Source organism: Panthera tigris, chromosome B4, assembly GCF_018350195.1.
Source record: "Panthera tigris isolate Pti1 chromosome B4, P.tigris_Pti1_mat1.1, whole genome shotgun sequence".
NCBI lineage: Eukaryota > Metazoa > Chordata > Mammalia > Carnivora > Felidae > Panthera > Panthera tigris.
In genome coordinates, this window is record NC_056666.1 from 116,294,930 (window position 1) to 116,308,250 (window position 13,321).

General features: G+C 34.3%; 1 protein-coding gene across 2 annotated transcripts in view; it reads right to left on the bottom strand.

Moving 5' to 3' along the window:
• Positions 1-13,321, bottom strand: part of CDK17 (cyclin dependent kinase 17) — a 109,614-nt gene that overhangs the window by 24,343 nt on the left and 71,950 nt on the right. For both annotated transcript variants that reach the window (XM_042992950.1, XM_042992951.1), the window contains exons 3-5: positions 10,157-10,321; positions 5,872-6,005; positions 3,032-3,157 (exon numbers count right to left, since the gene is read on the bottom strand). In XM_042992950.1, coding sequence (XP_042848884.1) covers positions 3,032-3,157; positions 5,872-6,005; positions 10,157-10,321 — 425 coding nt within the window. The remainder of the gene's footprint in view (positions 1-3,031; positions 3,158-5,871; positions 6,006-10,156; positions 10,322-13,321) is intronic.

Here is a 13,321-nt window from a genome sequence, read left to right on the forward strand (position 1 = left end):
AGAGGGCACTGTTTTCTTTAATTTCACGTATACTGAAAAAGATAGCTCTTAAAGAATAGCTTTAAGAATTATGTTGTGATTAAATCATATCTTTAGTCTAAATGTGAATATTCAATAACTCCAAAATGTATCCTAAGTACTAATCTTTGATAAAAATTGATAGCCAAAGAACATTTTCAACTAGGCAACCAAATGGCAAAGATATTTAAATAAAAACGTCTTAGGCAGTGATACAAAACTATGATAATAAACCTACACCAAAATCAAGTTGGCACTATACTTTTATTAAGCATCGATGAATGAATGTCAAATAACAATACGTTCATATTATATACAGTCTAAAGTAATTTTATTCTTTAGAATATGTAACCAAAAGAGAAATTTTTGGTATATAAAAAAAATTCCATGATATAAAATATAAAAAGGAGAACTGCTAGTACCTAGGAATCTTCAATTGCCCCTTCTTCAAACACAAAGTTCAACTGAGTACCAGAGCTCCTATTTTATCTCTCTATGTGGTCCCTAGGATCTGGGTTCTATTTCCCATTTCCACAGGACTGCCACATCATCCTTAATTTTGAATAAATTCCTAATTCATCATCCTGCCTCTAGTCTTTCTCTCCTTCCACTTCGTTTACACTTTTCCTGAAGCCACTTTAAGAAACAAAAATGTGGTCATGTCAGTCCTTGTTTAAATCACTACCACTGAGGTCCATCACATGAGATGAATGAAGTTCAGACTCCTTATTTGGCCTGATAGCCAAAGCTTTTTACAGTCTGGATTTATCCTATCCTTTCAAGCCCTATTCTTTAATATTATTCCACATATACCCTTCATATTAGTTATAACTTCCCAACATACCTACATTCATATTTGTGGGTTTTAGTACATCAAGTTTCCTCTGCTTAAAACACCCTTCTACCGGGGTGCTTGGGTGGCCCAGGCTGTTAAGCATCCGACTCTTGATTTTAGCTCAGGTCATGATCTCACACACACTACATGAAATCGAGCCCTGCATCAGGCTCTGCACTGATGGTGCAGAGCCTGCTTGGGATTCTCTCTCTCTCTGACCCTCCCCCCGCCTCACTGTCTTTTTTTCAAAATAAACAAACAACACCCCCCCCAAAAAAAAACAAAAATATCCTTCTACCAAGTCAACCTGACAAATTCCTATCCATCCTTTTAAAGCCACTCAAGTATGATCTCCTTTTAAGCCTATAATATGCAAAGTCATTTTACTATCTCTTCTTTTTATCCCACAGCACTTTATACATACCTCTATTATAGGACTGTAACTATTCAAAAGAGGTCCTTACATATACAATCACCTAAACTGTGTCAAAGGTGACACTGCAACAGGGAAAGCTGAACTGTCAATGAGCAGTGGCTATTGCAAGGGTCAACTGCTACATGCTGGAAGATATTTGCAAGACATATAACTCAGAAAGGTTCTTGATAAAGAATGTATAAAGAATTTATATAAATCAATGACATAATTCATAAAGGTTCTTGATAAAGAATGTATAAAGAATTTATATAAATCAATTTTCAAAAAGGCAGAAAACCCAAAAGAAAGGAGATGACAGACTTCAGCAGTCAAATCACAAAGGAAGGCATATATCATAAATAAATGGCCAGTAAACATTAAAAAGGTGTTCAGCTTAGTCATCAGAGAAATGCAAAATAAAATCACAAGAAGGTAACACTACACAATGACCAGAAAAGTAAACATTTTTTAAAAAGAGTATCAAAACTTGGCTAAAGTGAACAAACAAAACTATCAAATACCGATGGGAGTGTAAATTGGTACAAACACTTTGGAAAGCCTTTTGACAGTATTTAGGAAAGCTGAAGGGGTGCCTGGGTGGCTCAGTCAGTTGAGCATCCAACTCTTGATTTCAGCTTAGGTTGTGACCTTATAAGGTTTGTGGGATCGAGCCCTGCGTCAGGCTCCACACTGTCAGTGCAGAGCCTGCTTGGGATTCTCTCTCTCCCCCCACCCCCTCTCTGCCCTCCCTTGCTTGTGTTCTCTCTCAAAAATAAATAAACTTTAAAAAAAAATAGCTAAACATATGCATACAATCAGTTCCAAAAATTCCACTCCTAAGTATGTACCCAACAGAAATGACTACATGTATTAACCAAAATACAGGTACAAGAGTGATAACAGAACCACTATTTGGTAATAACCTAAAACTAAAAAACAACCCAAATGTTTAAATGTCTATCAACAGGAGACTAGATAAAGTATAGTATACAATGGAATGCCGTGCAACAAAAAGAACAAATGAACTATGCACACAACAAACTAGATAAATACACGAGAACATTGAGCAAAAGAGCCCAATCAAAAAACAAATACATACTGTATACTTCCATGTGGATTGTAAAATATACGTAAACTTGCATACATTTTTATACGTTTGTATAAAACATAATTTAATATGAATAACCAGAACTAAAAGCATTTTAAAAGAATGTGTACATAAATGAGGATTTAAAAAAAGTCTTTCGAGATATTAAAACATACTATGAGCATAATATGGGGAAACATGGGTAAACCTAATCTTTGGCATTAGAAGGCAGGGATGTGGCTACAGTTGAGGAAGTAAGAGTAGAAAGTGAACAGAGAAGTGGCAGGATAGGGTTTCTGTGATTTTTGGAATTTTATTGATCTAGGTACTGGTTACATAGGTATGTTAACTTTGCAAAATACATTGAGCTATATAATTATGGTTTATGTACTTTTCTGTATATCTAGTATATATTAATATATATTTCTATAATACATATTCTGTACATCTAGCATATATCAAAAAAACTTCTAAAAATAAAACAGAATATAGCTTAAATTGTATTCCAATATGCATCTTTAAACCCTTAAAGAATTGGAAAAAGATAAAATCCAAAAGGCAATGTAATAAAATTTAGTTATTCAAAAAGCAATATAAAAATTAATGTAAAGTATTTACACCCAGAAAATCAAACAAGGAGACTGGATGGCATAGGTATAGGAGACTGAAAACTTACTAAAGAAGCTCTACGAGACCTTCGGCTCATTGGTTGATCAAATGGTGGACTGTTTATCTGCAACTTTTCAAGATACCCATCAGGTATTCTGATATCTGCAGGCAATGATAACCGTTTATTTAAATCCTTTAAAAAGAAAAAAAGGGAAAAAAGGTATTTGTAATCACAAATAGAAGAGACAAGGGCATTTTACTTTTGAATTCATAGGCTCTACTGTACTGTTTATTAATAAGTAATTGTCAAGTTTTATTATAGTTTCAAAGTTACTCATGTTGATTATATATAATATCTGAATGCAAATATATTTACTGTAAGCAGAAGTATACAACAGAGTTCTACAGAAATGGTACTCTGCAACTCCGTTATTTCTGAGTCCTTTTGTTGGTAAATTTCACATGGAATTTTCTTAGACATGATTTATACTTTGTAGGAAGAGGAAAAGACCACCACAAAATGTGACTGGTTTAAGTAACAACCAAGTAGATAAAGTTTTGTGCACAAGCACAGCGAGACAACTGAAATCTTTTATTAATGCTATGTCAATGGAAATAAATAAAAAGCAAGAAAAATCTCAAATAAACAACTTAACTTTATATACCTAAAGAAGCTAGAAAAAGAAAAACAATGTCCAAACCTAGTAGAAGGCAGGAAATAATAAAGATTAGAGTAGCAATATATATATATATATATTGTATGTATATATATGTATATATATATACATATATATATATATGTAAAACTCACCACAGTTAGGTGGGATAAAGGGTGGGTTTTAAAAAAGGCACTTCTATTTCTTTTTTGTTGTTAATTTTTTGATGTTTATTTTTTATTTCTGAGAGAGACAGAGCTTGAGTGGGTGAGGAGCAGAGAGAGAGGAGACACAGAATCTGAAGCAGGCTCCAGCTGTCAGCACAGAGCCCGACACAGGGCTTTAACCCATGAACCGTGAGATCATGACCTGAGCCAAAGTTGGACACTTAACAGACTGAGCCACCCAGGCACCATCTATTCCATTTAATTACAAAATGTGAACTGAGAAATCAAAAGGGAATCTTTCCTACATTATCATACCAAAAAACATAAATCCTATAAAAAATAAATCCCTGGGGTGCTTGGGTGGCTCAGCCAGTTAAGTGTCCAACTTCAGCTCAGGTCATGATCTCACAGCTCTTGAGTCCGAGCCCTGCATCGGCTCTCCACTCTCAGCACAGAGCCCACTGCTGTCTCCCTCTCTCTCTGCTCCTCCCCTGCTCTCTCTCAATAATAAACAAACATGTAAAAAAATCTCTACTATTCATGATAGTAACCAAACCAAAAAACAAAAGTGAGATGTATAAGAACTATGTAAATATTTACTGAGAGATATCAAGTATTGAAATATATACCATGTTACCAAACGGTAATACTAAATAATTAAAAGATAATGGTTTGTTAGTTTTCCATAATCCCAAACAAATCACAATAACATTATTATTAGAACACGATATTTAAGGGGGCCCTGGGTGGCTTAGTCACTAAGCATCTGACTCTTGATTTTGGCTCAGATCATGCATGATCTCAAAGTCGTGGGATCAAGCCCCGCATCAGGCTCTGGGCTGACAGTTTGGAGCCTATTTGGGATTCTCTCTCCCTCTCTTTCTGCCCCTCACTCCTGCCCATGCACATGTATGCGTTCTCGTTCTCAAAATAAACATTAAAAAAATATATTTAAAATTTATATAGAAGAATACACAGAAAGTAACATCCAAAAACATCCTGAATAATAATATATAATGATGTGCAAGATGTGGAGGATGTTAAGAAAGAAGTCTTTCTTCAGCTATTAAAATATATGAAAGTAAGAATATCATCAAGAGTGGGTCACCTTTGGCGGGGGGAAATAAACACAGCTCAATAAAAGAGTTAGAAAGTCCAGACGATAGATCTTAATAGTAAATAAACTTTAAACATATGATAAAACCATATATATGATGAAGAAAATATTTTCATTATTATTGTGATATAATTTATACAGTGATATGAACAGACGTCAAGGTGATCTCAAGAGTTAAAAATATTAATTTATCATTTAGAAAACTGATACTGTTTTACATTAACTGCTTTAGAAACAACCTTTTATCAATGAAAATGCAATCAACCAATGGGACAGAGACCCTACGCATTGTAATGTCAACTCAAAAGCACCAAAAACCCCAATATTCTTAATTCAAAACATGTTCAATTTTTTTGGACAAAACTATTTTAATCTATAGTATGTACCAAAATAAGAACATTCACAATCAACTTCCAATCTCAAGGTTATATATAAACCATTAATTCTTTTACATGGGGAAATAACTTATATGTTCTACAAAAGTAGGTATAATAAGCCATAAAGGAAATGATAACCATATTTACAATATAAAGCAAAAAACAAAAACAAAAACAAAACAAAAAAAGCTGATGCTTATTTTATGTATACATTTTGAAATCTGAAATAAAATATAAAGTATTAAGTATCCAGATGAACCTCAAAAATATAATTAAAATCCTATTTTCTAAAAAGAAAACTTTGCTAAAGTATCATTCTGAATTTCCAGTATTTTTGAAAATTCACATTTCCACTACAACAGACCCTTACATGTTTTGCAGAATGTTAAATATAATTAATGTATACTTGCCTTGGCATGGTAGATAATTGGAAAAAAGGAAATATTCACAAGACCATACTAAATTTTCTTACAATGTCATTTGCCTTCATGAAAATTTTCAAATGGGCATTTGCTCTGTTTGATATATATGTGTATTTATATACACAAACACACATATGCAGGTACATTTTAATTTTTTTAAATGGTTACCTCCATTGAGATCCGTCTATGTATACGATTTCTAAGACAAACACCCGTAGGTGACTGCACTTCATCAGATGATGTCCCAGAAGCTTGGTCACTCTCACCATCTGATCCCATTTTTAGATTTTCATGAACAATATCTGTATCAGAAAATGAAACATCACTTATCGTGGGAGAGATGTATTATACCCTACTATATATCACATAATTTATTATCACTACAACTAAGATACAGACAGCCAAGACATAAAAATCATAGCATAAGAAGTCTTACATTCTGGGTGTTCTAGGTATATAGCTAACAGATCAAAATATAATTCAGATGTCTTGAAACAGTAGTGAGAAATGCTTTCACACTCTGAGATTATGAAAAACTATGGAAAAAATTAACATTCAAGTTATTATCAAGAGCTGAATAATAAAGTTATAGGCTGGAAATAACACTTGAGGATTTCTTAGTTCTCTGATTTTCCAGATCTGGAAACTGAGACTTTGAAAGGTTAAATGATTTTCAAAGGTTACACAGCTTAGAGGCAGAGCTAAAATAGAAACCTAGTCTTTTGCCTTTTATTTAGTTTAGTACTTTTCCATTAGATAATGTGTCATTGGGTCTACAGACAAATGATAACTTCTTTGAATATTCTTAAAAAAAAAAAGTTTTCAAAGCCATTAATGCAGCTTTCCCTCTCTAGTGTTAAAAAATAAAAGAACAATTCAAAAATTATTCATTGAATATCTATTTAACTGCAGAAATAAGTTTTTGACCACCAAAAATCTGTTTGAAGTAAAAAACATATTTAAATTACCATACAAGTGGGTTATGGTTTTGGTTTTTTGTCTTTTTTTTTAAGGATAAAAGTTAAATGAGAGAGGAGGAAGATTAATTCTATCTGGGTATACCGAAAACAAATTTGTATACTTATATACTTGCTCTATATTTGCATTTGTCAATCATCCTGTAATTCATATAGCAAGAGTTGCCTACCAGAAACATATACTAGATCCCAAATAGATCTCTTACCACTGGTTCTCTTTACAGAATTAGTCATTGGCCCCACAAGTAGGTTGTTTCATGCTAGAGTGTTTTAACATACTCCCCGCCGCACTGTTGTATCTAGAAGAGACGGCTTTCCCCAATTTACCAATTTGGTGAGCTCATTCTTCAAAACTATGCTCATTTGTCATTACTCAGTGAAATCTCTTCTACTCTCAGACACAGATGACTACTGTATCCACACCTACTGCTCCCATTGCACTGAAAAGCATTTTTTTGTTTCATGGGATTTTACACCAACTTCTGAGATCATTGGAGGCACGATTTAGCTTATTCACTTTAGTATTCCCCAACTTAAAAGAGTGTCTGATATTTAGAAAGTGCTTAACAGGAACACCTGGGTGGCTCAGTTGGTTAAGGCTCCAACTCTTGATTTTGGCTCAGGTCATGATCCCACGGTTTGTGAGATCGAGCCCCATGTCAAGCTCTGTGCTACAGCCAGAGCCTGCTTGGGATTCTCTCTCTCCTCTTTCTGCCCCTTCCCTGTTCATGTTCTCTCTCTCTCTCAAAATAAATACGTAAAAACATTAAAAATAAAAAAGTAGTCAACAAATAATCTAAAATTGATTATTAACTAAAAATCAAAGAATGGACTAGATAACTGCACCTCTTCTTTCAAATGAAAGATTATATGAAATATCAACATGTAAAAAAATAGTATTTTATAGCTATAAATTTTTATTTTTAATGAATATTTACTTGTGAAAATGAGAACTGTTTAAGTCAAGGATCTTATCAAATCAGTCTCAGAATTCCTGTATTTTTGTTTTTTGTCCTGATAACACATTATTGAGAAAATTCTTACACTGGTAAGTAGTTACAAATATAATGATTTTTAATAGATATGTAATTTAAGAACACACTTCTATTATACAAAGATTTCTGGAGAAATTTCATACTAAGATTTAAACAAAAAATTAACTTGGCAATAAAAGTCAGTGCACTGGGAACTGATTCCTAATCTGATGGTATCCGACACATCTGAGGCCAAGTATTCTTTTGTCACACTTTTAAAATGCTAAAGATGATTTAATCATGCCTTCAACTTCCAGCAAAATCTGAACATCTACCTCCTTCAAGAAAATGTTGATTAAAATGCAATAATATTTTAAAATGTATAGCTGAGTTTACAAGAATATAGGCACAACATTGAGAAAGTGAAGACAGAGAAGTAAGAGCCAAAAGCTGTTATTCGTAATGGACTCTGTCACTCTCTTGAGGAGGGGTTGCTGATCTTGGTAAGAAGGTGCATGGGTTTAGCCACCACACTAGGATAAAAGATGAAGCCCTGGCTGTCCAAGGTGCAAGTGAGAGCCTCCCAAAGAAAGGCACAAGACTCTCAAAGTAGTACATCTTCAGTAAAGGACAGACTTAAATAAATCTGTTCTCCTGTACAAGGACCACAAAGGAGCATATTAATCTCAGACTATGAATAAATACTTGAGTACCATCTGACTCAACCAAGAAATTACTCATGTCATTAATGAACAAATGTAGTTCCAACATGATTATCATGTTCATTTTCATTTCTGTTAATAAGACAAAAGTGAAATAATTAAGGATTATGTCAAAGTTTCATTCATTTGTCACGTGTATGAGCACTTCTTTGCTGAATTAGGTAATGGTTTTCAAGTACTAAAAGAATAAATGGCTCAATTTTGTGCCACTTACAACTGTAACAGCTACAGATACAATACACTTTTAAATTTAATCTGCATTACTAACATTTTCAATACCATTTTCTTAAATTCAGACCAAAGATCAGCAAATGTGACATGTTTTTATATGGCTCCTAAACTAAAAATATTTTCTGCATCTTTAAAGAGTTATTTTAAAAGAAAAAGAATATGCAATAGAGACAACATGTGGCCCATAAAACCCAAAAAATTTACAATCTGGCCCTTTACAGAAAAGTTTGCCAATCCCTGGACTAGACAGCGAAACTATAAATCAAATCCTAATCTGAAGTGTTCTCCAATTTCTGTGGGGTAAATACTCCCTCCACGGCCAACTTCAAGTTACAATATGACCATCACTGAGCACGTAATTGGGAAGAAATGTACATGCCATTACATAAAATTTTGATTATACAGATATAACAGAAATAACCCCCAAAGCAGAGGTAATAGTAAAGTGTAGTAAAATAATTAGGAAATAATGAGTTTTAAGTATTCATTAACTTTGTTTTTAATTAGCTTACTTAATTACAGATTTATATAATTTAAATCTTAATAATGGCTACATTTAACAACCAGCTTGCAAAATTCCTGAAAACTTAACAATCATCTCTCATGAACCAGTGTGAGCCTACTCCAGTACACCATTCTGTAGGGTTACACCTATGAGGATAAAACCTTCATACATTTCTCCCCTAGATAAAACCCCACGAGAGATAAGCTCATACTCCCAAAATGAACAAAACAAATGAAGAAATAATCTACCATGACAAAGGAGATAAAGCAAGCAGCAAAATAAAACCCTCAGAAACTTCAGTTAATATAATTATGCCATGAGACTATAAAATTATTTTACTTAAAAAAATCAAAGCATGATAGTAAGATGCCATCAAAAGAGACCAGAGATGGGATGCCTGGGTGACTCAGTCGGTTAAGCTTCCAACTTTGGCTCAGGTCACGATCTCACAGTTTGTGAGTTTAAGCCCCACATCAGGCTCTGTGCTGACGGCTCAGAGCCTGGAGTCTGCTTTGGATTCTGAGTCTCCCTCTCTCTCTGCCCTCCCCTGCTCATGCTCGCTCGCTCTCTCTCTCTCTCAAATAAATAAATGTTAAAAAAAAAAAAAAAATACCAGAGAGATAAAAAGAAACTTGTAGATATGTATTTTTCCTGAATACTTACAATGACACAGTGACCTAAGAATGAGAACTCAGGGGATAATCACGGATACTAATTACCGCACCGGGCTATTGCATGGTGACAATCTGGAGTTACTATGGTATGACCCTAAATTAAGCAAGCTTCTGTTCACCTTGAAATCTTGCATCCATCTCTTAAGGGTTTTGTTTTCTTTCTGGTGGACAGGTTTTCAAATGTTACTGCTCTGTAGTGTCAGTGCTATCACCTCTCTAGAGCCTTCCATCTTCCTGCTACCTCTGTTATTTTCAACTTGATTTTTATCTTACAAGAAAAATCAGGTAATAAAGGCTGATTCCATACAACTATAATCTAGCTATGTACATGACCTCTAGGGGGAAAAAAAAAAAAAGACCGTTAAATTACCTAGTCGGCTTCCATTTCTGGGCATTGCCATGAAGGATCCAAGGCTTCCTCCAATAACACTATGTGGTCTCCGCAACGGGGGCTTCTTGAAGGATCCTGTGTACTGGTGGAGGAAGGAATGCATACTGTGAGAGGTTGGAGGCCTGCCATTCTTCACAATAGGCTCTGTGGTTCACAGTATCCAAAATCATTCCATTACCAGCCCAAGATTCAGGATCACATGAGAAGGATTGAGAAAGCAAAACAGAAAACAAAAGGTTTATGAGATCAGTAACATTTAAGAATTCTTTGGCTATCTAAACAAAGTACCAAAATTAAAATAATTTCTGTGAAAAATACTTATAGAAAATACTTTACTATTTGAAATTGGTTGAATAACTTCAGTATCCATTTCTTATGTAACCAAATTGGTTAGCAATCACAGAACTACTATTATAGCCCATAGATTTTTTTTAACCATTTGCTTATTTTAATATATCCCAAGCTTGTTTCCAAACTTCTCCTACATTTACTAACTTCATATATGTCTTATGGTTACAAATGCTACATATATATGTATATATACATATATATGTGTGTGTGTGTGTGTGTGTGTGTGTGTGTGTGTGTGTGTGTAAAAAATACATGGTCCTGGCCTGAGGGAATTTATATCCCTATTTGCTAGACATTCAAAAGGTTTGTTAGTTAATGAATAAAACAGAAGTACTTAAGCAAAGATCAAATCAGTGGCTCTGAAATTTACCCAAAATTTGGGATTTTTAATATAAAGAGCTTTTTTTTTTTTAAGAAATCACACTTATAAATAAGCAGAAACATTTAAAATATATAATACTTAAAAAGTTATTTAATTGTAAATGGGAGAAATCCTGTTTTGTAATGTTTACAAGGAATCTCATGATTCCTTTCCACCTCTAAAGAAGAGCTCTAAAACAGGTTAAGGACACGATGAAGTCTTCTGTGACACATAAGTAGTCTTTTGTATTAGAATTATGTTTTTACTGGTAGTAGTCAAGGAATTTTAAAAGGAAGGGGGCTTCTCTGAGTATCTCCTCTAAAACGGAGCCAGCTCTTCTTTCGTAGCTGATAATCAGGAGTAAGAATATCTCCCGATGTGAGTATTTCTCCTACCTATAAAGGTTTATCAGACACCAAGAACAAGAAGCCCACATGGCCTGCACTTCTACTGATAATGGTTGCACATAAGATGGGAGAGGGAGGATGGGGCCAAAGGATCCTCGGGACTCAGACAAAGCCCAAGTTATCTAATTTGGGTAGAATACCAGACTGGAAAAAGGAAAAGTACCTAACTAGTAACGGATAACATCTGTCCAAAGTGTCCCATGGCCTGTACATTCCTTGGTAGTAGCTGGCTGATCAAGGATTTGGGGGATCTTAATTTAAACCTAGTATAATAATGAATGATTTCATAATGAATAGGGAGGGGTATCTGATACAAATGCAAAAATTAAATAGTCAAACAGTGTAGGTAGGATACAAGCTAGAACACATAAGAAAACTTTTCTCTTCCAAGGTTGTCATGTTTCTTATCTGGAATCATAATAAAATACATTGATAATCTGCCTATAGAAAAGTTGCTGTGGGGAATAGAACTTTTACAGTCTTGAGGAATACAGCTTAAAAAAAAAGAGATCATAAAACATTCAATTATTCAGGGGACTTTTATTGTGTGCCTACCATTCCAGGTCCCGGGCATCAACAGGTGAACAAAATAAACAAGGTACTACTCTCTAAGATTATAAGATCTTATGGAAGGGAAACAAGAAACTAATGAATAAGAAAAATATTAGATGATAGGCAATATGCAAAAGATTAAAAAAAGAACAGAAAATAAAGGAGTGGCTATTTTACACTAGACACTGAGTAAAGTTCTCTCTATAGAAGTCTTTTTGACACAGATATAAATGGAAAAATGAGCCAATCCTGGGAAGATAGGTGATGGTGAGTTAAAAGATATTCCAGACAAAGGGTAAAGCCACTGCAAAAGTCAACATGTGGCAGGAATCTGACTTGCTAGAACAGTGGTCCTCAAACTTTAGCATGTTTCAGAATCACCTTCAGAGACTTGTTAAAATAGAAGATTGCTAACTCCTAGCCCCTGACTTCCCGACTCAGTAGGTCCGATGTGGAATCCAAAAATTTTCATCTCTAACAAATTCTCAGGTGATGCTGTTTGTTGCTGACCCAGAGATCAAACTTGAGAAACACTCTGTTAGAAGAACACAAAGAAGGCAAGTGTAGCTGTAGTACATAATTGTTATTTAGTGAGGGCAGAGAGATAAGCAGGTTTGTATGTAACTGCAAAAGTTCAAATTTTATTCTGACATTGCAATCGGTTATGGTAGCTTTGAAGCAGGTAGTAATATGATCTCACTCACGTTTTAAAGATACCACTCTGAGAGATCAGAGATGGTGGGAGGTAAGGAAGTGGAATAACTGTGTAAAGTAGCATGAGAGGGATCTCCTTGTGGTACTGGAATACCTCTTTATCCTGATTGCAGCAGTGGTTACATGAATCTACATGTGATAAAATGACACAAAACTATACTCACACTTTATTCCTGTGTTAATTTCCTAGGTTTGATAAAGTTCAATAGTTAAGGAAGATGTAACCAAAGGAGGGAACTGAGAGAAGGACACAAGAGACCTCCCTGTCCTATGTTTGCAACTTCCTTTGAATCTATAATTATTAAAAATTAAATAATACCAGTCTACCATTTCTTATTCATTAAACCATATTCAGATGCAGACTGTGTGTGCCACCTATCTTAGGAGCTTTTTATATTCTAAGATAAATTCCATAAAGAATATATTGGAACCAGCTCACAGGCACTGATAAATAACCAAAAAGGTGTAGAATCTTTGTCAAAGCTATTGGTGAAATCCATGTGCCAATACACATAAGCGTGTAAGCAACAGCAGACTGTAACTCAGAAACAGCCTACGCTCCTAACAATCTCTGCATCCCCAGAGGAATCCATGTCTATTATAACATCTTCAAGTATTATTTCAAGTAACTTAAGAGAAAACTCAGTAAGAGATCCTATTTCCTCCTTGTTAAAGTCACTATTATAATAAAGTTTTAATAAAGTAAATAATATAAACCACTTGAAAAAATTTTTTCACCATTTCACCACTCATTATAAA